This window comes from Plectropomus leopardus, chromosome 10 (assembly GCF_008729295.1).
Source record: "Plectropomus leopardus isolate mb chromosome 10, YSFRI_Pleo_2.0, whole genome shotgun sequence".
NCBI classification, from domain to species: Eukaryota; Metazoa; Chordata; class Actinopteri; order Perciformes; family Serranidae; genus Plectropomus; species Plectropomus leopardus.
Window position 1 is genome coordinate 24,808,137 of NC_056472.1, and position 21,279 is coordinate 24,829,415.

Here is a 21,279-nt window from a genome sequence, read left to right on the forward strand (position 1 = left end):
GACAGAAGAGGAAATCCTCACCATTATGTCTAAGCAAACTCTGCATGTGTTATCAGTAATTATTAAGATTTGTTTGCAGGGAATGCTGTTGGAGATGCTTCAGTTTTAGGCCATCACTGCTTTTATTGTTTACCTTCAGACAACTAGAGTGAATTGTTGTTGTGTTTGGGGCTAAAAGGTAAAGAATTTGCCTTGGGATGTATACATTTTCAATTGAGCATCTTGCCTCATCAAGTTGGAGAAATGGTGAAAAATATTAAATGGTAAATAATAAAATATAAAAAATTTTTAATGTATTTTAATATAAAATAAAAATAAAATATTTTTTTAATGAAAATTAAAATGCATGTTTAAGTGAGATAAACTCCGTTTTGAACTTCTATTTTTTTTTTTACATTTATATATATGAATGTTATGTTCTTTGCTTTACAAATACATAGGAAAAAAATTTAAAGATGGATCACTCTGTAAAAATACCATACTAAGATGACTGAACTGTGTCATTGAGTGATAACATATAAATAATTTAAAACAAATAAATAAATAAATAAAAAACAAAAGCCATCCTGGGTGCATTAAAAAAATAAAAATAAAGTAAAAGTACATTTGCTCACAAAATTGCACAAATAATATTCTTTTACTGTTTATTTTCACTATTGTTTGTTATCTAAGTTAACAATTTATTAACTTATTTTCTCATTAACTCTTGTTATTGTTTAGAATAAATAAAAGAGAGACAAATAAAAGATAATAATATATAGATGGGGTGGGGGGCTTAAGGGGAAGCCTGCTCTGGTCGCTGAATATGCTAGGTGCGGCATTGCATCTGCAGTCAGTCATTGGAAATACAATTTCTTGATACTAAATCACTAAGTGAACTGACTTTATTCAAAAAAGACTGAAAAAAATACAAAAATATTTTGAAAGGCTTTTATTCACTTTAAAAAATTCACACCTCCTCTTTAATTCTTGTCATCCATAAAAAGGATCAGGGCTCTGTGCAATATCATTGCAGCGATTATGTTTATCAAATAACATTAAAAACCTCAGCTCTTATGTAAACAATAATGAAAAGAAAAGGTAATGTGTGTGTGTGCACTTAAACGAATTTCATACTTCACTTAAACAATTTACTTTAACATGTTAATCATAATTGTGATCGAAAGTGCTGTAAGGTCCAGCCAATAAATATAACATGACATACACTACTTTTTAACAGGCACAGGATGTAACAAAACTCCAGGTTCAACTTCATATCCGACACCACAGTCTGACAAAAATCAAAAAAAATCAAAATTAGTTATATTAAACTCATTAAAAGCATGTACAAAAGCGTTACCTATCTTCATTTCTAAACTTTCATCTGGAGAGAAATTTTCATTCTGTTGAATGAAAGCCTTAACTATCCACAATGACAAATCAAAAAAAAACACATATCAAAGAAGATCCAGTTCACATTTAACAGCTGATTTTCAGAATATTGCCAGGTTTTTTCTTAGTGTGTCAGTCTGCGTTTTATAGCAGGTAGTAATGTAAAGATCCAGCCTGCTGGACCCGAGCTGTTCTCAGTTTCTGCATTGTCCTTCACTGAAGAGTCGTGCCCTTTAGAAACGGTAACAGTCACTCTCTCTTGGGTCACAGCCCAAGACTAGGCCCTCCTGACGGCAACACTTTCAATCAGTTGGGTCCCATGCAGCATTACCCTGTGCACCCGCTGAACTTCAGTTTATTTGGGTTTAGTAGCAGCCGTCTTTCCAGCTGCCGTCCCTCAGGGCACTCAGGGCAGCCAGGCTCTTTGGAGGAGTCAGCAAACTGCAGACGGAAAGAAACTAGTTGATTACATACCTCAATAAAATAAAATAAAATAACTCAAATAAAATAAAATACTAAAACTTTCATAATTCCCTCAAGTATTGATTATAAACAAACTGATGTGGCTTGCCTTTCAAGGTTTGAGATTTAACTACAGCACCTCCCTCAGGACAATCAGTGTAAATATGTTAACTGCTCTGTGTCCCAATTTCATACTATCTTACGGTAAACTTAAAAAAAAGTGCATCTCTATATACTGCAGAAGTGGTTCTCAATTGGTCCAGCCACAGGGTCCAGATTGTTCCTTAGTCATTAGTTTAAATTCCACAAATAAGATAAATGACCACATATTCAGTTTCATTTCACAAAATATATAAACAACACGTTGGCTTAGAACACAACAAAATAAAACATATCGTAAGAATCAACATCAAAATAAAAGCACTGTGCTAGAAATTCACTGAACTTCAAAATAAATTGTGTTTTTTTTGTTGTTCTAATATGGGAGAACAGTACACTCAAAAAATAAAGGGTTGGGTTCTTTTATTGACTGTTTTGAGTACACTTGTCTTTTTATAAGTATGAAGGCAAAGCATCCTTGAACTTGTTTAAAATTAGCATGCAGTATGGAATTTGGGACACAGCTCTTAACCCAGTTTCAAAATGCATCATGCTTCCAAGTTTTACAGACTGAGATGGGACGTCAAACAGATGGACACTTTAGGGTCCAGTGTGTAGGATTTAGGAGGCTATATTAGCAAAAAATTGTAAATAACATGTATGTTTTCATTAGTGTAAAATCACCCAAAACTAAGAATTATTATATTTCTGTTACCTTAGAATTAATTAGACATTTGTATCTACATGGCAGGTTCTCTTCCACTGCCCAGAATAGACAAAACAAAAACTTGCTCTAGATAGAGCCATTCATATTTTCGTGTTGGTCAACAACATAGTTCTCCTGCCTGCTTGGCGCATGAGAGTTTCAGTTGGTTGCAATCTGCAACCTGACCACTAGATGGCACTAAATTCCACAAACTAGACCAGTGATACTCAATTTGTTTTGCTTATGGGTCACTCTTGCAAAATGAAACGCGGCAAGGGGCCAGTCACGGCAGCCCCATAAATGTTACTATGATTTAAGGACATTTCACAGATATTTTTTAGGATTTTAGGACATTTAGGATTTTTCTCTGATTTTAAGACATTTCTCGGATTTTAGTACACTTCTAGGATTTTAGGACGTTTCTATGATTTTAGGGCATTTCTATGATTTTTAGGATATTTCTATGATTTTTGGACATTAGAGTTTTGGCTAAGACCTCTGTTATGGGGTGTGGGAGATCCTCCACAGGCACTTTTTTGCTCCTTTTTTGAAGTTCTATTTTGATGCTGTTTTAAGCACTCTGGCACTTTATGTATATTTAAAGTACAAAACAGGGGGCCTCACTGCACCCTATCAGGGGCCAGATTTGGCTTGCGGACCGTGAGTTGAGTTTTGCTGCATACTATAATTAAATTTAGTCAGTATATCTGCCCTTACCTGCGTGTGGGTTGGGTGATTTTACTCGCACGTGGAACTCCACTTGTTCCTACAAAGGAGGCCGGACGAGGAAGGGAGCTGCGAGTGACAGCCGGCTGGTTGGCACCGGCCTTTAGGGGCTGTGGTACCAAACTGCTGCTAGGTTTGAGGGGCTGAGGCAGCGCAGCACTGCTGGGGATGGAGTGTAGACTGACGGAGCTGGACAGGGAGGTGGAGGTGGGGCCCTGCTGCACTGTGGGGCTCACGTAGGCTGTGGCTTTTAGTGGGTGTCGGGGAGTGGTCGGGAAGTTCCCCACACTCTGGACTCTCTGACTGAGCTGTCCTGGGGAGGGAACTGAAAAAGCAAGAGAGAAGATAGATGAAAGTAAGTCTAACATCGGTGACAGAGATGCAATTACTGAATTTGGAATTGCCATGCCTTCAGCAAACGGCGCTCAACATTCAGTCATGAATAAAAATGAGCCGTGTACAACTGATTTATTCATCGAGTTTATAAAAAAAGAGTCTTACTGGAGGACTGGAGTCGTGCTAGCCCACTGGATGAGTCAAAACTCTGGCTGCTCCGGAGGGAGGATATCGTTGGTAAGGAGGAGGGGCCGTGGGAGGATGGGTTGACAGGGGAAGCCAAGCATGGAATACTGGGAACACTGGGCATGCTGGGAGCTCGGATCAGGTTGGGCATGCTTCTCCGTAGCTTGTCTATGCAACCACATCAACAAACCACAACAGGTATTGTATTGACTCAATGTGGAGCTTTGGATGTTTTTCACTAACATTTCCAACATTAAAGGAATAGTTTAATTTAACTTCTTTGGGATATATCACTGCTTCTGGAGAATAAATACTATACTGCATATAACCTGCTGTAAAAACACAACTTGTATTTTTTATAATTTGTTTTTTGTACTAATTAAACAAACTAGATATAAAGTGTTAACAGAGTGGTTTCAGAAAATTAGATTTTTACAGATATTTAAAAATCAAACATTTCATTACCAAAGATACCAGACTTACACCCAACAATGTTATCTCGAATGTAAAAAAGCCTTGTTTTTAAGGGTATTTAAGGAAAGAATTCATGTATTTTAAAGAGCCCTAAATTAAAACTCATCTCTTACTTCCAGAGCTACTAACCAATCCTGGGAGAGAGACTTGGGCATTACTATTGATGACCTGAACTGGCAGGAAGTGTGGATCCATACTATGGAAATATCTGCCTCTAATCGACCCAAATCTACTCCGTTCAGAATTGTACATGTATAACACCTGCTCTCAAAAAAACTATGATTCTTATTCTCTCCAGTATTTGTTTCTCCAGATGGTCATAAAATATCAAACACAAGAGGTGATTCAATTTATTCAATTTGCTGCCAGGGAAAATATTTTGTTTTTGGATCAAGTATGAAATATTATAACAGAGTGTAATCCCAATGAAGATGCCTCATGCTTCACTCCTCAGTGGGTGTTTTTTTTTTTTTATAAAAGTTTGGGATCCTTTAGACCAATACTGTCATGTTCTACACTGCTGTTTCATATTAATCAAACAGATACAAGAATGGTTAATCTTCTCATCTAACTCTCAGCAAAATGCAAAAAAGTGTATTTTACAAAATTACAAAAACTATTCTTCTGTTCCTTCTGACTTAACCCCTTGAGACCTAAGATGATTGGCTTAATTTCTTTCAAAAACAATGGAGGAAGGCAATGAGCAACTTGAGAAGAATCATCCCAAAATTAGCAAGAAATTGGTAAAAAAAAATTATAAGAAAATTACCTAAAAATGAGCAGTAAAAAAATAAATAAAAATAAATAAAAGGGAATTAAAAAAAAACATTTAAAAAAAAAACACACAAAGAAATTACTGGAAAAAAAAGCTAAAACATAATAATAATAATAATAATAATAATTACTCTGTAACATAATTTTTAATATTTGATTATAATAATCAAAAATATACGACATTTCTCCCTAGCTTATTCTTAATAATTTTAAAAATCTACTAATTTCTTGCAATTTGAGGGACACTTCTTGTCAGCTTTCTTGTTGCCTTTCAACCCTCTGTTTTCAAAAGAAATCAAATCAATTCGCTTCAAGTTTAAACCTTTAATGGTGTAAATACCTATAATAGGGGGTCTAAGCCAAACACATGAAAAGTTATGTTGTTCCAGGTCTCAAAGTGTTAAACTCAAAAAATGCATAACATGTGAAAGAGTACACTGACACACTGACCCTAACTGAAGATGCTGTTTAAATCCTGCAACCAAGAGCGCTCTAAATACTTCTTGGCACTCACTGAAATTGTCTGGTCAGAAATTAAGGACGTCTTGAATGTGGGTAATTCTGTCAAGATGTTTTCAGTCTGAATTGGGACACTTGTATTCATTTAATTTAAAAACAAATCAGAACCCTTGTAGTCACATTGTTATTTAGGTGAATATTCAATGATCTTACTACTACACATAGACTATGAATTGATTAAACACTCACCTGTGCTATTCCTGTATGCTGTGTTTGTTTCTGTGCTCAGGCTGGAGGGTCCAGAGTACTGCGAGAGTCCACTGAGTGAAAACTGAGGTGTGATCGAGCTGCGTCTGCAGTCTCTGATACTGGAGAAGGTGTGAGAGTGGGGCAGGCTGCCCCGCTGCATAGACCCTGTGCGGAACAGTCGAGGCTGGGGAGGAGGGAGCTGGTCGTAGCCTTCGTCCTCCTCATCCTCCTCCTCCAGATCCATCTCGCTGCGCCTGAGGGAGTTCAAGGAGAAGCTGGAGCTGCGACGGCTGGCTGTGGCGGTTTGTGAGGTAGAGGCGTAGTCCTGTCGGAGACCTACAGAGGAAGAGATCGATGTTTTAATCTGCGGAAAAACATGAACCTGAAACTCATATAGTATACGATACACTCCTCATCCATTATTTAGTCAATGAATCTGCAGACCAGACTGATTCGTTTCTCCTGATATCTCGTGCATAATTTAACGATGCACATCAAGATCTTACTGTCAACTCCAGTTTAACTGCTCAAAGGTCAAACATTTATCTAATGCTGGCCCTGCACCGAACTTTTAAAGCAATTTCACTTTCTCAGACAAATTTCCAATGTCAGAGTAAAATCATGAGTTTGACATCATTTGTTATCAGTGTTATTTTTTTCTTGTCTTGGCGTGATGACAAAATCAAACATTTTTCATGTTATTGTAAGCTTTTAGTGTTGGCTCATGTAAATACTGAAGTTTAACGATGTGAATATTGTCAACAGCCAACAGCTGCGCTCTCTTTTCAGCACCAAACGAGAAACAGCGAGTCTGTGTTTTCTTGTGATGTGGAGAAGAAGGAAGAACTGGTGGAGTTATGGAGTGAAAACAAGCATGTTTCTTTCAGCCTGTAATCTTTTTTTACATTTTTTTAACAGTCCGCCTCTCATTCCCAAGATCTCCTCACACTAAAATAGCACAGCTAACCTGTGGAGGCTGGTAGCAAGTTGAGGCGCCAAATCCAAAATTTAACACAAACACAGTCTCACTTTCTCACATTGATGCCGAATTGACAAGAGTACTTTCAACATATGATGCCTTTTTTTCTTGTTTTTTTATGTCATGTATTTCTGTGGACATGTAAAGAATTGTTAATATGTTATATGTTATATTTCTTAAATCTAGTTGTCTTTTATCCTCGCTGTTTGCAAAATCTTAGTGTGTGACCAAAAATTTGCATTGTCTTCAGATGTGAAAAAGTTTGTAAAAGTATTTTCAAAGTCTTTTTGTTAGTCCTCTAGCATATGGTAGGCATTCGTTTCAGCCATGCATCAGTATTAATGATCTATAAAACGTCAGTCTTTTCAGAGGGTTATACATATTTTAAATATTTGATGAATGTCTTTCACTTTTAATACAAAAAGCAAGGTGGAGAGCACACACATCCAAAGATATTATTACAAGGGCTGGATCAAAACATCAAACTAAGGCAGTCAGCTCTGCTCTGATTAACGCGATCTGATTGTTTCAACCTGAGAGTAAATTGACTCTCAATCAAGCAGATCAAAATCACCTGAAAGAAGAATGTGTTTGTGTCTGAACATTGCTTGCTGGACTTTGTCATGAGGATTTGAAAATACCTGACAAAGATAAATAAGTTAAACCCAAATGTCGGGCAATTAAAAAATACCGGGAGCTTTTAATACAGTGTGCGGATCCTCTGTTTGATTTTTATCACTTGTAATATCTCACGACTTAAAATACAAACATTAAAAAAAGTATAGAGAAAAGTACAAATACACACAAAGCTTACAAAACACTATTTTTATCAAGCATTGAAGTTAGTAAATACAAGATGCTGAAAAACATGTTAACACCTCTTGAAAAAGGCACATGATTTTTGGAATGACAACGTGTACTCTGATATAATAATATTTAAAGCAACATTCATACTTCAAACCTCAGATCCTTTTCATGAAGGGTATATTTTGTGTAGTTGTTTTTTACCACCTGTGTTGCGCACAAGACAATTAAAAAGGTGACTCACTCTCCTCCTGAATCCGTGCCATGACCTCCACGTCTGTCATGTCGTGCAGTTTGTAGCTCATAGAGATGGAGTCGTCCTCCAGCTCGGACACACCCACCTCGCTGTCCAGGGAAGACTGAGGGCTGATTGCTGCATGTCGGCGGCCGACATCTAAAAAACACACACAGGAGAGCCACATGAGCCACATCTGGATTTTTATCACCATGAAAAAACAGAGGCAGCTGCATTGTTGTTCTTTTATATATAATTAAATTTTATTTCTCACATTAATTATAACATAATTTTTGTTATGGGCCTGAGCTTGATAGCAAAATAAACAGATGAATAATCCTGTTACTACATAAGTAAAACCATTTTAAAAAAAAACAATAATATCAAATGAATAAAAACAAAGGAGAAAGATATTTTATAAGGATTTGATGATACTTTTTAGTGCATTGTACCACTTCCTCCTTCAAGTAAGTCACTGATTAAAGGCATGAAAATGAAGTTTATTTAGCAACTTAGATCTTCGAGAGTCCTGCTTTGGATGGCAGAACAGTCCAAGAAACAGTGCATGTAAGTTCCAGCTGCAATGATTTTAACTATATGTGTGGGATACTGATGTTTCCATAACAAATGTGATGTTATGCGTATGTGATTATCACAGATGGATGCTGACTCACACCAGATGAATCTGCAGAGATGAATGACAGAGCGGACAGGACATAATGTCAGAAGGGTCTTACTGTGGAGCGTGGAGTTTGATAGGAAGGTGGGCGCTCTGTCAGTGAGGCTGCAGCTGGCTCTGAGCGGGAGAGTCGGCTGGAGAAAAGACTGAGCAGATGATGGCAACGGGGCTTGGAAGAAGAGAAACACACAGAAAAAGAGAGAAAAGATTCAATCACTGATGACCTTAAGATGCAAATCAAAGTTGAACTCACTGACATGTGCTTTAATATAAAATATGGATGAGCAAGCTTGTGGTGGAGTTTGAGCATGTTTGTCTCCATCTGTCCGAGGGTACGGCCTGATAATCTCCTGAATCTGCTGTAATCTGATTTTAAACTGCAAGGAACAGGTTGTTTAAGAATCTGGGTTATGTTTATACAGTGAGCTCCAAAAGTATTATGGAAGCAACAAATGCTTTTGGCACTAAGTTCTCATTACTTTGAATGAAGCAACGACTACAAGTTTATAAAAAAAGAGTTGGTTTAATTTGAGCAATGAAGATTGTTATGTCTAAAATTTCATAAACTATACATGTTAGGGCAAATGTAAGATAATTAGCCTTCATTTGCATATTCTGTGAACATTTTTGGTATTTTTTCATTAGCTATATGTAAGATTTTGGAATGAGGGCAGCAGCAGCCTGAAGGTTAGAGAAGCAGGTTTTGAGTCCCAGCACTGGCACGATAAAACCGGGTGGTGAAAAAGAGGCCAGCAGATCAGTCTGTGGTTGTACTGGACAATTTTGAGGTGTGACTGTGGAGACGAGTGTTCGAAAAAAAGTCAGTACTCACTGAAAATACTGCTTAAATAAAATATTTACTAGACTAAGAGCCAACAGCCATACCACTGGGCCTGTGCAGCTCTGTACTCTTTGCTCTGAGCTAAATGCTCAAACAGTTTTCGGGCTCAGATATGGAATATACAGAATAAAGATGCCACTTAAATATTCTTTTCTTTTATTTAAATAAAATGCTAAGAAAACAAAAAAGATAATTTTGGCACCATCTGACTTTTGAGAAAAATCACTTTTCTACAAGGGGTTGTGCTCAGAAATGTTTAAATTATTAAGACAGACTGTCTTTGCACTATGAATGTCTGTAGAATCCATCACGTACATTTTGAGATATTTTACAGAATAAGTAAATAATTCACCTGCTGATAGGACAAGGGCCAAAAATCAAGGGATCACCAAAGTCACCAGGATTCATTCTCTTAGGTCCATGTAAAATTTCATGGCACTTAATCTTATAATTTTGGAGATATTTCAGTCTGAGCCAAAATGGGGAAACAACGTTATCATCCCAAGATCCACACTTTTAGCACGGCTAAAAATTATGATGATAAGAAATAAAAACAAAACATTTTAACTACTACTAACCAGCAAATAATGTTTGGCCTTTTGAAATAGTCATTGACCAGTTCACTTTCAATACTTTGACTCAATTAATCGTTGCAGTGTTAAAACAAATGCCAAAATTAGCAGTTATGCATTAAATAAACAGACATTCCAGCTTATCTAATCTACAGATAACAGTGAATAATTTAAGGCCAGTCATCGCAGTTAACCCTTTAGGGACTGTTTGGTGCATTTTATGTGTAATAATTTCGTCTGCGCTTATGCATATGTCCTTAATGTAGTCCAGATTGTGTATTTTAGTGTAATCAGTGATTTTCCAGCTCAGCTCCTACAATAAGTCTAAAATACACCGTGGAAACTACATAGTTACATTCAGACCGCTAAGGTCAAAAAATGCTCCATTGAAACCCATTCAAACTGACATGTTTGATCCCACAGCCATCAAACCATAAAAAACATGCATTGTATTATTTCTAGGTTTCATTCTGAACTTTTGATTTGGAATTGGTCATTTTGACTATTTTCCACCTGATGACATCATTTTGACAATATTTGGCATATGGAGAAAATACATGCTATTTCCACTAGGTGCACTGTCACAATCAATGTTGCTGCTAATCACTGACATCCCAGACTGGAAGCAGCTTAAATGATATACTGAGCATGGAGGATATTGAAAATAATTCATTTTTGTGTATATTTTCAACTAAAAACATAGTTATATCATGACAAAAAGCTATCATTTAAAGGGTTAAGCCACAAAACAGCATTCAGTGCATATAAATAGTCCTCAGATTCCTATCAGTAGTTAGAGATTGACTGTTTTAGTAGTTAGCTGTTAGTTATATGCATGTGCAGTATATGTCTGTGTTACCTGGGGACTCGGTTAGTGCAGCAGGTTTAGTGTAAGGCAGGACGGGGCAGCTGAGGGTGGAGAGCCCCTCTATGCAGCTGTATGGACGGACCGAGGAGACTCCTCGCCACCGCTTAGCTGGACACAAGATTGTAGTGAAGGACATGTTAGTCTGATTGTTTTACACACACACACACACACACACACACACACACACACACACACAACACACACAACACACACAACACACACAACACACAAAGCGGGTTGATTATATTCTAACAGAGTCCCTCCAAATGTTAATCTGCTCTTTGCAGATCAGTATTGATGTTTTAAATGATTGGGTCATGGCTTGACAGAAGAGGCTGATACAGTAAGATGAGGTTTAGCTTACCACTGCAGCTTATTGGGCTAAACTACAGATTTTTTGGGGAGGGATCTTAGGATAAGCAGGGATTGTGTATGTAGGCTACATCTCATTCCCAAAATCAGAATTAGATCTACTATGGTCTAGTTTTTGGTTTTATGGTGGAGGCTGGATTTATATTACCTCAATTCGATTTTTTTTCCCATGCTGTATTAATTTCATGGTACAACACTGTATTGACATTACCTTCATCAAATGTTTATACGTTGTACTAAAGGTCTTCATAAAGGCTAAAACACAGTTAATTAAATTTATAGATCTGTAGTAAACAGTGATTTGGAAAGCGGGACACCCATTGATTTTTACTTTGTCTGTCAGCCCAAATAACCTATTAGTGACTTATCAACTATCTATAAAGCATTAATAAAAGACAACTGTTATAAACTCTTTACAAAGTATGCCTCATTAGAAAATCGCACACTTTTTACTAATTAACAAAATACTTGATACAAAATTATACAAAACCGAGATAAATTTCTTGATGAATTCAAATAAATAGGGATCACATTTAACAACAACAAAACTATATAGAAATATACTTTTACAAACTGTCACACAACGCATTATATTTTAATTTTCATTTATACAACTGTATGCTAAAAAGTCTATAGTAAAAACAACCTTGTGGTCATATTTTGGAGGAGCATAGTATCTCCCAAACATTTTTTGCTAGCACTTTTGCTGAAGCCTCACTATTAAAAACAATGCTGCTTCTGAGTAGCACCCCTGGACAAGAATATACATTAGAAGTCGACCTGTTTTTGAATCCTTCGTTCACTAGAGGCTTGTGAGAAAAACACGTTTTCTGCACAAATTCAAGTTAACACAGGGTGAGTAACTGATATACAAACGATCCTTTTGTGGGTGAAGTTTTCCCTTAATGCTCGTTAGCAGTGAGTCAATTGACAGACATTAGATAATGTGTGTAAACACAGAGTTCACCCCCTCTGATTGGTAGTCAGAGAGGCACACACCTGACGGAGTGGAGCATTTGGCATTCCTAACACAATTAGGCTCAACCGTGTCTGGATAAAACTAGCATTCACTGCAAGTAACACAAAAAACAGCGACCGGAGCTCAGAAACAAGGATGTATTCATGACCCAGAGGAGGAGAGCCAACCTTCACTGAATACAGCTTTTAGAGGAAGAAGAGGACCTTGAACCACACACACACACACACACACACACACACTAATTAACATCCAAACACTAACAAATCTGCATTATCGAATCAGCTTGGACACAACAAACGCGCAATGTGAGGATGATTGATCCTGGAAAACTCTTTAAAACATGAAAATAAAAGCGCACGGCACACAGGCACGTACTCATAGCAAATATTAATACATGCAGCAGCACAAGAGTCTCTTGTACAGGCTGTGAGCAGCGAGAGCTGAGCAAAGCTGCCTCGAAAACCCAGTTAATGTAAGCATGGTCTCTATGGCAACCATATCCCCACGCACGAGGATAGAAACTGTAAAAGCACCAAATCTAAAAAACTGTGTCAAGCAGCAAATGTCACTTAGTAGCACACTAGTATTGTGGTTATGAAGGGTTTTTGGAGTATCTGGGTTGTGTTAATGCATATAAATACCATATACTACTACAATGGTTAGAAACAGGGATACTGTAGCATGTGAGCGCCATATCCAGGTCTGCTGTGAGCGCAGGTGCATCCTCAGCTTGAGTTATGTTATTTTTAGTCCGAAAAACAACAAAAATATGATGATAAATTATGTAACAATAGTCTGCATGCTGAAATGAAAATAAAAGCAGCAGCAATATCTTAACTCCTGTTCTCCATCACTGATCATCAGATGGAGAAGCGAAAGTAGATCCATCTTTAACAGTAAGTGACTCAGTCCATACATTAAATGACTGTGTTTTCGTGATGCAAATGAGTCAAAGACTGCAACACCACGAACTGACCATCATGCACCTGGATGATGTTATAATAATTTATACAGGGAGCTGAATAACTACATTTTTATTACTGTAAAACTTCAGTTAATGGCTATTATTTGCTTAAATTACTGAACTCAATAGGGTTATATTTGGGATAGGCGTCTATAGGGGACGAGTTTTTAATTCCTTTCACACAAAACTGTTGCTCAGCAAAGATGGAAATACAATCAAATTATTTTTTTAATGTTTTGAGACCTGGGAAAATTGGCTTTATTCTATTAAAAAACATGAGCAACAATTGAAGAAATGACCCTGAGGTTACAAGTACATGAAAATTACCCGAAAATTTGCCTCTGCCTATTCTTTTTAAAGTAAGATCAACTTGTCAGATTTTACAGGGTACTTTGACTGCAGCTTTATAATCCTCTATACACTGCTCTTCACTGTTTTCCTCTTAACACAGTGTAATGCCATCCAGCAGCACAGCATGAGTTCCTCCAAATGGAATTGTTGTTTTTCACTTTAGCAGAGTAGCAAATCCCTTAAACTGATCTTAATTGTTCTCTGGAGACGCTGATATGTGTAAATGGGAGTCTTTCCAACCACCACAGAAAATAATCACTCTGTGGGAAGCTGTCTGACGTACTTAAAACCCCATAAATTTAAAGAGAGTGAGTTAAATGGTCAAATGGTTAGAAACGACTGAGCAGAGAAACGCTCCCACGGCTCAGAAACTGCTGCTGAAATCCTGCTGCACGTGGAGACATTTTGTGGCTGAAACGCGTGTCACAGCTTATGATCACATGTCAGCAGCCACAGAGACAGATGTCCAGATGTGGCCGCAGATAAAGGCCGTTAATCTGAGTGGTAAATACACGTTACCTTGGTCCAGTCTGTGACAGAGGGTCATCTTAGCCAGCTCCACCTCGGGCCCCGGGTGGTCCAGGACCTGCCTGCACCACTGGAGAGGGCTGAGGGCGCTCTCTCCCTTCAGCTTGGCTTTGGGGCTCACGTACAACCTGCAACACACAGCACAATTTAGTCCTGACACATTTACAGCACATATTGTTACTGTGCAGAGAGCTGAAGTTAAATAAACTGAAGGCTGATTTTCTGTAAATCTTAGAGATCTGGAGGGACGAGTTTTACAGCGGCAATATTTCTCAGATGAAAGCAATGTGTGATTTTTACAAAGGTAAATCCACGGCGGTGTAAAAGGAGTGATTTTCATAAAATCCAAATGCCAATAAACTCTAAAAGTTTCCGCAAAGAGCAATCGCCATTTTACTGGCAACAATATAGGCTGTGAAACCAACAGTGTGTGATAAAAATCCAAGGGGTGACAGCTTCACCCTGTGCAGTGATGTATAGATGTGAGTACGTGACTGTAGCGAGACAGAGGATGATACTATCTCCTCTCGCTGTGGGCGGTGGTGGATACTACTGTTTCTAGATGAAACAGCAACACAGTATTAATCAGGAGCCATTTGGATAATCAAAATCAGAAATACTTAAATGATCCAAAAAATTGTGATTTGTTACAGTCGCTCTGATGTAAAGCATAGAAAATTATAGAAAGTAAAAGAAAAAGTGTGAAGATATGAAATACGTAAAAATAGCATCAAATAGAAGTGTGTGTTATGCTTCAATTTCACACCGGTATGTAAAATAATAAAACATGTAAAATATGTATAACATGCTAAGTATATAGTGTGTAAAAGTATACAAATATGTGCTTTATGTGACATTACAATGTGTAAAACTAGCATGTAAGGTTTAGAAATATAAAAAGATATGTGCATTATGCTATAATGCACAACACAATGCAGACATAGGTAAAGAAATAAGAACAGAAAATAAGAAATAATTACAATGTATGCATTATTTGCTAGATACATTCAAGAGTGGTGTCGGTAAGAATAATTTAGGATACATGATCAATCAATCATTTTAATCCTTTTTTTTAAAAGGAATTCTCAGTTTCTAAAATTTGAGGATTTGCTGCTTTTCTATCATAAATGACACAGACACTAAAACCATGTGTATGCCTGTTATTCTCCCATTCTCCCTTTATAAATATCATTTTGTTTATGGGTGAGAAAAGGCATACATATGTTTATTGTGTATACATCATTTACATATCTGAGCTCTGCTATCTATTTCTATATTCTACTAATTCTCAATAATGTAAATAAAACAAAACTTTTGGTAGCCATTCTAGAATAATAAAGTGAATTGTTTTGTCAGTCCACTAAATGCATTTTGCTGCAAAAAAAAAAAAAGACTGAAGGGAGATAACATGATTGAAGACATTATCTTACTAGATAAAAACAGATATTGACTATATACAAAAATCCTAGAATCCTAAAATTAATTAATCAGAAAAAATAATCCTGAGGTTTGGTGATATGGAAAAAAATCAAAAGGCCTTATATATTTGGCCAAATACCCTCATTTTGTAGGGTTAACTATACTAATATATCGATATTGTGATATAAGATTTGATGTTGTCTCAGATTTTAGATACCACGATATTGTAACTGCTGTCTTTTTTATGTTTAAAGGCTGCATTTAAACAAAGTCATGCAATGTTATGACTTTACCAGGATGTTCTAGCTGTTCTGTTATTTACCTTTATCCACTTAGTCTTTATATCCACATTACTGATAAATATTTATTAAAAATCTCATAGTATAAATATATTGTGAAAGCACCAATAGTCAATGCTATATCATTGGCGCAATATCAATATAGAGGAATGTGGTAAAAAACATATTGTGATATTTGATTTTCTCCATATATGACTGTTTGTTACAGCCCTAAATATTTGTACCTCAGTCAAAACAAAAATAAAAAAAAACCAAAAGCTATTGACCTATTGCTTGAATGCCACGAGCCAATCACATCCTGCTCGTAAACCTCCATTGAAAAGCACCAAAAGTTTTGATTTTCCTGCGGTTTTATTTAAATTTGTGCAGTTGTAAATTTAAAAAAATGGTCAAATAATGTGCATGGGGTAATTGCAACACTGATACGAGGTATCCTGAGAGGCTACAGAGTGGGGTGAAACAGAGCAAAGTCGATTAAAAACTTAAAGAAAATAAACAAACAAGGATGACTACATTTGTTCTAAGGTAAGACAACATAGTGTAAACAAAATTTGCCTAAAAGTGACAAGTAGGATGTGTAACCTCGTACATTTTGTCGGCAACGTCGTGTATAATATCGCCTTGCAGCAAACTTTGCTGAGTAACGTTAGCTTAAGTTAGCTATTAGCCGCTAACGTTACGGCTAACTTCAGCTTCGTAAAGTTAACTCACCGTGTCAATTGTTCAAATTAGTCTCAGTATTTGTTTTTTGACAATTGAACATTAAAGTTACCTGTAGCAAAATGTTGTAGTGAAAGCCCACCAAACTGGAAACCATTAACTCATTGAGTGCCATCGACGTATATTAAATATATATGTCAAAGTGTGTTTTCGGCGGCTGGAACAAAGGGGCGCGCTCGCGCTCCGTGTGTGTAATTTGGGGGCTTCTGGGATTTGTAGTTGTAGTACAAAAGACGGTGGATCAAAGCATGAAGTGGAGTAGCCGGGATCAGAGAGCAGAGTGATCTGCACGGAGGTGATCCGAAACTACAGCAACGAAGCTACAAAAATTCAATATCGGCATAAAATTATAAAACTCTCGTGGATCTCGGGTCCCCCCTCCCCCCATGCTCTTGACTGAGTGTCCCGCGGGGGTCCGAAGCGTTTACTTTGGAAAAATTGTGTTCAAAGCAGGCCGGTCGCCCGAGTACTGCAGGTAGGAATAATGGACTCCGGTTCTATTTTGTGGGTTTTCTCTCTCTGAACTGGGGCCATGATTTGTTGCACTGTGCTGTACTTTGCATATTTATTTTACAACGAAATAACATTTGTAATACAATTTTCAGATGTCTTTTATGTCATTTAAGGCAAAATTATAACATTCATATCACTGTTTTGCTTGACATACTCCCTTTCAAAAAATGCATTTTTCTCAGCTTTCTATAAAAACAAGTGGTCTTTTTGGTGAAACTAGCATCTATTCAACGTCAGATAAATCAAGAATGGAACAAGGTGCAAACAAACGTTTTTTTCCATGACAAAAAGGAGATTTTCTTCTTTAATCTGAGCTATTTGGTGTTTTCAGAGTCTTTGTACAAAATATTCTGTGGGTCTTGAAAGATGACTCAAAATGGCCAGAAAAGCAGGCACAAGCCACTTTCCATTATATAATAGGGCTGGCACTCAATGAGTTAAATTAGCTATAATGTTACGAAGAGAGCAAAGGCTGGTTAACCTCGGCACAGTGAAGATCATTTTGGTGGTTTCTATGTGACATAAGGAGCTTCTGTCCCCCAAAATTTTATAGCATCTTTGGATATGTCAAGACCTGCCTTTTTAGTTTGGCTTTTAATTGAACTTTACTTATTTATTTACTGACTATTTATTTACACATTTTAGTCTGTTTTACTATATGGTATTTCATTTTATTTTTATTATTTAAAACATTTTTTAACCCATTATTGTTTTTGCTGTTATGCTTTTAATTACCTTTTAACTACTATTTATAATATTTTATTCATTTACTTAATTATTAATATTATATTTATTTATTTTGCATATTTTTTCTTCTGGTTCATGCTGCCTCTTATGGTATTTCCTCACTTCCAGGTTTGAATGACTACTTTTATTTTAGTGCTTTAATTAATTTAAGGGGGGGGGGGGCTTTTAGGTTTATTGTTTTTGCTGGTATGAAAAGTGCTATACAAATGAAGTCAGACTGATTGATTTGGCACTAACAGCTGCCATTGTTAGTTTATTCAGTGCACAGAATGTTTGTCCGAGTTTTATCAGCAGCTTGCTATCAGTGAAACATATCTCAGCACTTAATAAAGAGGGTCAAACAAGCTATCTGATTCAAAATCAATAAACCAAATATATAGGTGTGTGTGACTACGACACACCAGGTTGTGAAAAAAAAAAAGATGTGTCACCTCTTTGTCCACGTGGAAGAATATAAACCAGACAGACTTTATTCTCCAACTAGGCCATGGTGTTACTGACTTGAGGTCACTTTTAGTTATGTTAAATGGAGTGAGGATAAACACCGGTGCTACGTTCAGCTGTGTGCTACATTTTCCACATCATCACATCAGATACATAAAGCTGGAAACGGTTCAGTAGTCAGCATGTCAGTGTGTGAGCTACCAAGTCAGCAGATACAGCGCCTCAAAGTAGTTCAGCCTGGGGCTGAACACCACACACAAAGCCGAGCTGTTTGATCACAGGCTGAAGGGGGTCATTGTTTCTAATTTCATCCCATTGCTGTCTTACACACAGACGATACCTATGTTGCAGCGTGCACGGTGCATTCTGGGATTCACACCGCTTGTGTCGAATCTGTTTTTGTTCCTCTGTAAAGCAGGAATACAAAGAGACTTGCTTTGCTTGAGGGCCACCAAAATGACAGGAGGCCAGGGGCCAATCACAGCATTCCCATAGGATTTTAGGACATTTTTCTACGATTTTAGAATGTTTTTAAAATTTCAGGATGTTTCTAGGATTGCAAGGCATTTCTAGGATTTAGCATTATAGCACATTTCTCGGATTTTAGTACATTTATGACATGCGTCTCAGATTTTAGGTCATTTCTAGGATTTCAGGATGTTTCTAGGATTTTAGGACATTACTAAGATTTCAGGATGTTTGCAGGATTTTAGGACCTCTCTAGGGTTCTGGCACATTTCTTGGACTTAAGGAAATTTCTTGAATTCTAGCAGGATTCTAAGATTTTTAGATGTTTCTAGGATTTTTCTTTTTTTTTTTTTTTTTTTTTGTTTTTACATGTGTAGGAATTACAGCATTTCTAGGGTTTTATTACATTAGGGGCTTAGCTAGGACCCCTGTCGAGGGGTGCGGGGGATCCTCCACTGGCACTTTTTTTGATAAACAAACTCTATTTTGATGCTGTTTTATGCACTGTGGTGCCTTATGTATACTTAAAGTACAAAAATAATTCCTAGTGTGAGTCACTTTATTTTTATTGTGAATTTGAAAATAGTTGGGGGTGTTTGGGCAGCACCCTATAGGGGACCAGATCTGGCCCGTGGGCCGTAAGTTGAGTATCTGTATCTGCTGTAAAGTCCCACTGTTTGCAGTGTCTGCAGGTCTGTTCCACCAGGAGAAGAATCAATAATGTAATCAATAATGTAAGGATACTATGACACATAACACATAACCTAATCACAAAGATGTGGCTAGTTCACAATCATGTGGCCTTGATGGTCACAGAAACACTGATTTTTCACTGTAAACTCACATCTATGTGTGTGCAGTCGATATAAACAGAATAGTTACCAGCTCTCCGGCTCTCCGACAGGGAGCACGGCGTTAAGGTCCAAAATATCAACCTCATCCAAAACAGTTGTGGCTCCAGCGGCGTCGCTGTCCTCCCCGGCGGCGTCAGGAGACACCGAGCTCGGCTGAAAATAGGCGAACGGCTCCTCCGGTGAACCTCGGACTCCGAGGGGGCAAGGATGCGACTGTGTCGGACTCGAAATGCCATATTTAGCGGAGAAATTGTCCCCCGGACACGAAGCACCGACGTGCAGACACGACAACGAGGTCTGGAGATGAGGGCCGACGGAGCAATTGTTTACAGCGTTCGCTCTCGTCCGCAATTGTTCGTTTTGCTTCTCCAATTTTCGGACTAATTCCTGCAGCTTTAACACCTCCAGCTCCGCGTTGGTGATTTTATTGTTGCCATTGACGTCTGCCATCATCTGGGGGTTCAACACCTCTGCTTCCATTTGGTAAAAAGCACATTGAGAGGCGCAGAAAAGCACGGCCTGCCTGCAGAGGGTCCTATTCAATTCAGAGAGGGTGTCCAGATTCCCCCGTTTAAAGCTACTACGACACACACATACACACACTCTCTCTCACACACACACACACATGCACACACACACACACACACTGATGCTGCTGCTACTGGGATGATTGCACAGCCTCCATCTCATTGGTCAACAGCTTGGAGTTCAACTCCCATCACACCACCACTGAGGAAGTATTTATCATGGACACACATGCAGAGCATACAAAGAGAATATGTATCTCTTTGAGTTTGCACGTTTTACATATATTATGTTTATATTTTTACAGTAAAATGTGCAATAATAACAATAATAATTATAAACCCAACAAAAACAATATTATTATTAATAATAATAATTAAATATCATATTTGAAAAAAGTTTTACACTTAGGTAGCCAGGTACAAACATGACATACACAATACACCTGGGCCTTTTTTGTAGGGTGCCAGAGTCAGTGGTTAACATGAGATTAACAGACTTTCACATTTTGTTCTACAGCATAAAATACTTAAGTAAATATCCCACACATGATCTTTGGAGCTGTCAGTTAGTCTTAATAGATGAGCTTGTTAATTAGTGTCTAAATAGCTACAGACTTGCTTAACGATGTGTTAGCTGTTGCTGTCTGTGGGAAAATGTCTCATTGTAGCAAACCAGTGATGGTTATTGAGAAGAACTAAAGAACATTTAAAAAAAATAATAAAAAAAAATTGAAAGATAATAGAAGACAAAATAAAAAAGCTAGCCAAAATTTTCTATAGAAAAATTCTAACTACGACTATAATTACTATCACCATAATATCATATTGTAAATAATGTCACAGAAAATTTAAAGAATCTGTAGAAGCACTTAAAGAACATCACAACATAAACTTTGATCCTCTGCAGGCTGATGAAGGCGAACTTTCTGCAGCTTCAGTCTCATCTTCTTTTCTCTCTCTGCTTCGGACAAGTCATCGGTGCCACAGATGGTCCAGTGCTTAAGGACGGCGACCACCAATGTAGAGGCAGCTTTAATGCCGGTTAATACCCAACCTGAGGTATGTCACACACAGGAGTGCATGTGATGAGTGAATGTGGGAGTCAAATTTCAAACCTTGTTTATGTTTCGCATAAGTTTACGAATTTCAACTTTTAAATTTCTGAATTACAAACATGGACCACCGCAGGAGGTCCACGTTGAAAATTCAGGGAGTACATGTGAGCCCTGGAATAGAATAGAACCTTAAATATTTCTACATACATTTCCTACATA

At 37.4% G+C, this 21,279-nt stretch overlaps 1 protein-coding gene across 1 annotated transcript; it reads right to left on the reverse strand.

Annotated features, from left to right (window-relative positions):
* Nucleotides 1–1,330: 1,330 nt before the first annotated feature.
* On the reverse strand, nucleotides 1,331–20,086 carry slain1a (SLAIN motif family, member 1a). The gene is made up of 9 exons (XM_042494800.1): nucleotides 19,507–20,086; nucleotides 14,006–14,142; nucleotides 10,812–10,928; nucleotides 8,598–8,708; nucleotides 7,870–8,019; nucleotides 5,843–6,178; nucleotides 3,866–4,054; nucleotides 3,356–3,689; nucleotides 1,331–1,812 (listed from the first exon to the last, which is right to left on the reverse strand). Exons 1-9 carry the CDS (start codon nucleotides 19,956–19,958, stop codon nucleotides 1,737–1,739), a joined length of 1,902 nt encoding a protein of 633 aa, XP_042350734.1. The 5' UTR covers nucleotides 19,959–20,086; the 3' UTR covers nucleotides 1,331–1,736.
* Nucleotides 20,087–21,279: the final 1,193 nt, after the last annotated feature.

What these genes read in the sequence shown, in the direction of transcription:
- slain1a (XM_042494800.1), bottom strand. Translation starts at nt 19,958, where the DNA reads ATGGAAGCAGAGGTGTTGAACCCCCAGATGATGGCAGACGTCAATGGC. An exon ending in TGCACTAACCGAGTCCCCAG is followed by an intron (nt 8,709 to 10,811) that starts GTAACACAGACA and finishes TCTTCTTCCAAG; the next exon opens with CCCCGTTGCCATCATCTGCT. An exon ending in AGCACGACTCCAGTCCTCCA is followed by an intron (nt 3,690 to 3,865) that starts GTAAGACTCTTT and finishes TTGCTTTTTCAG; the next exon opens with TTCCCTCCCCAGGACAGCTC.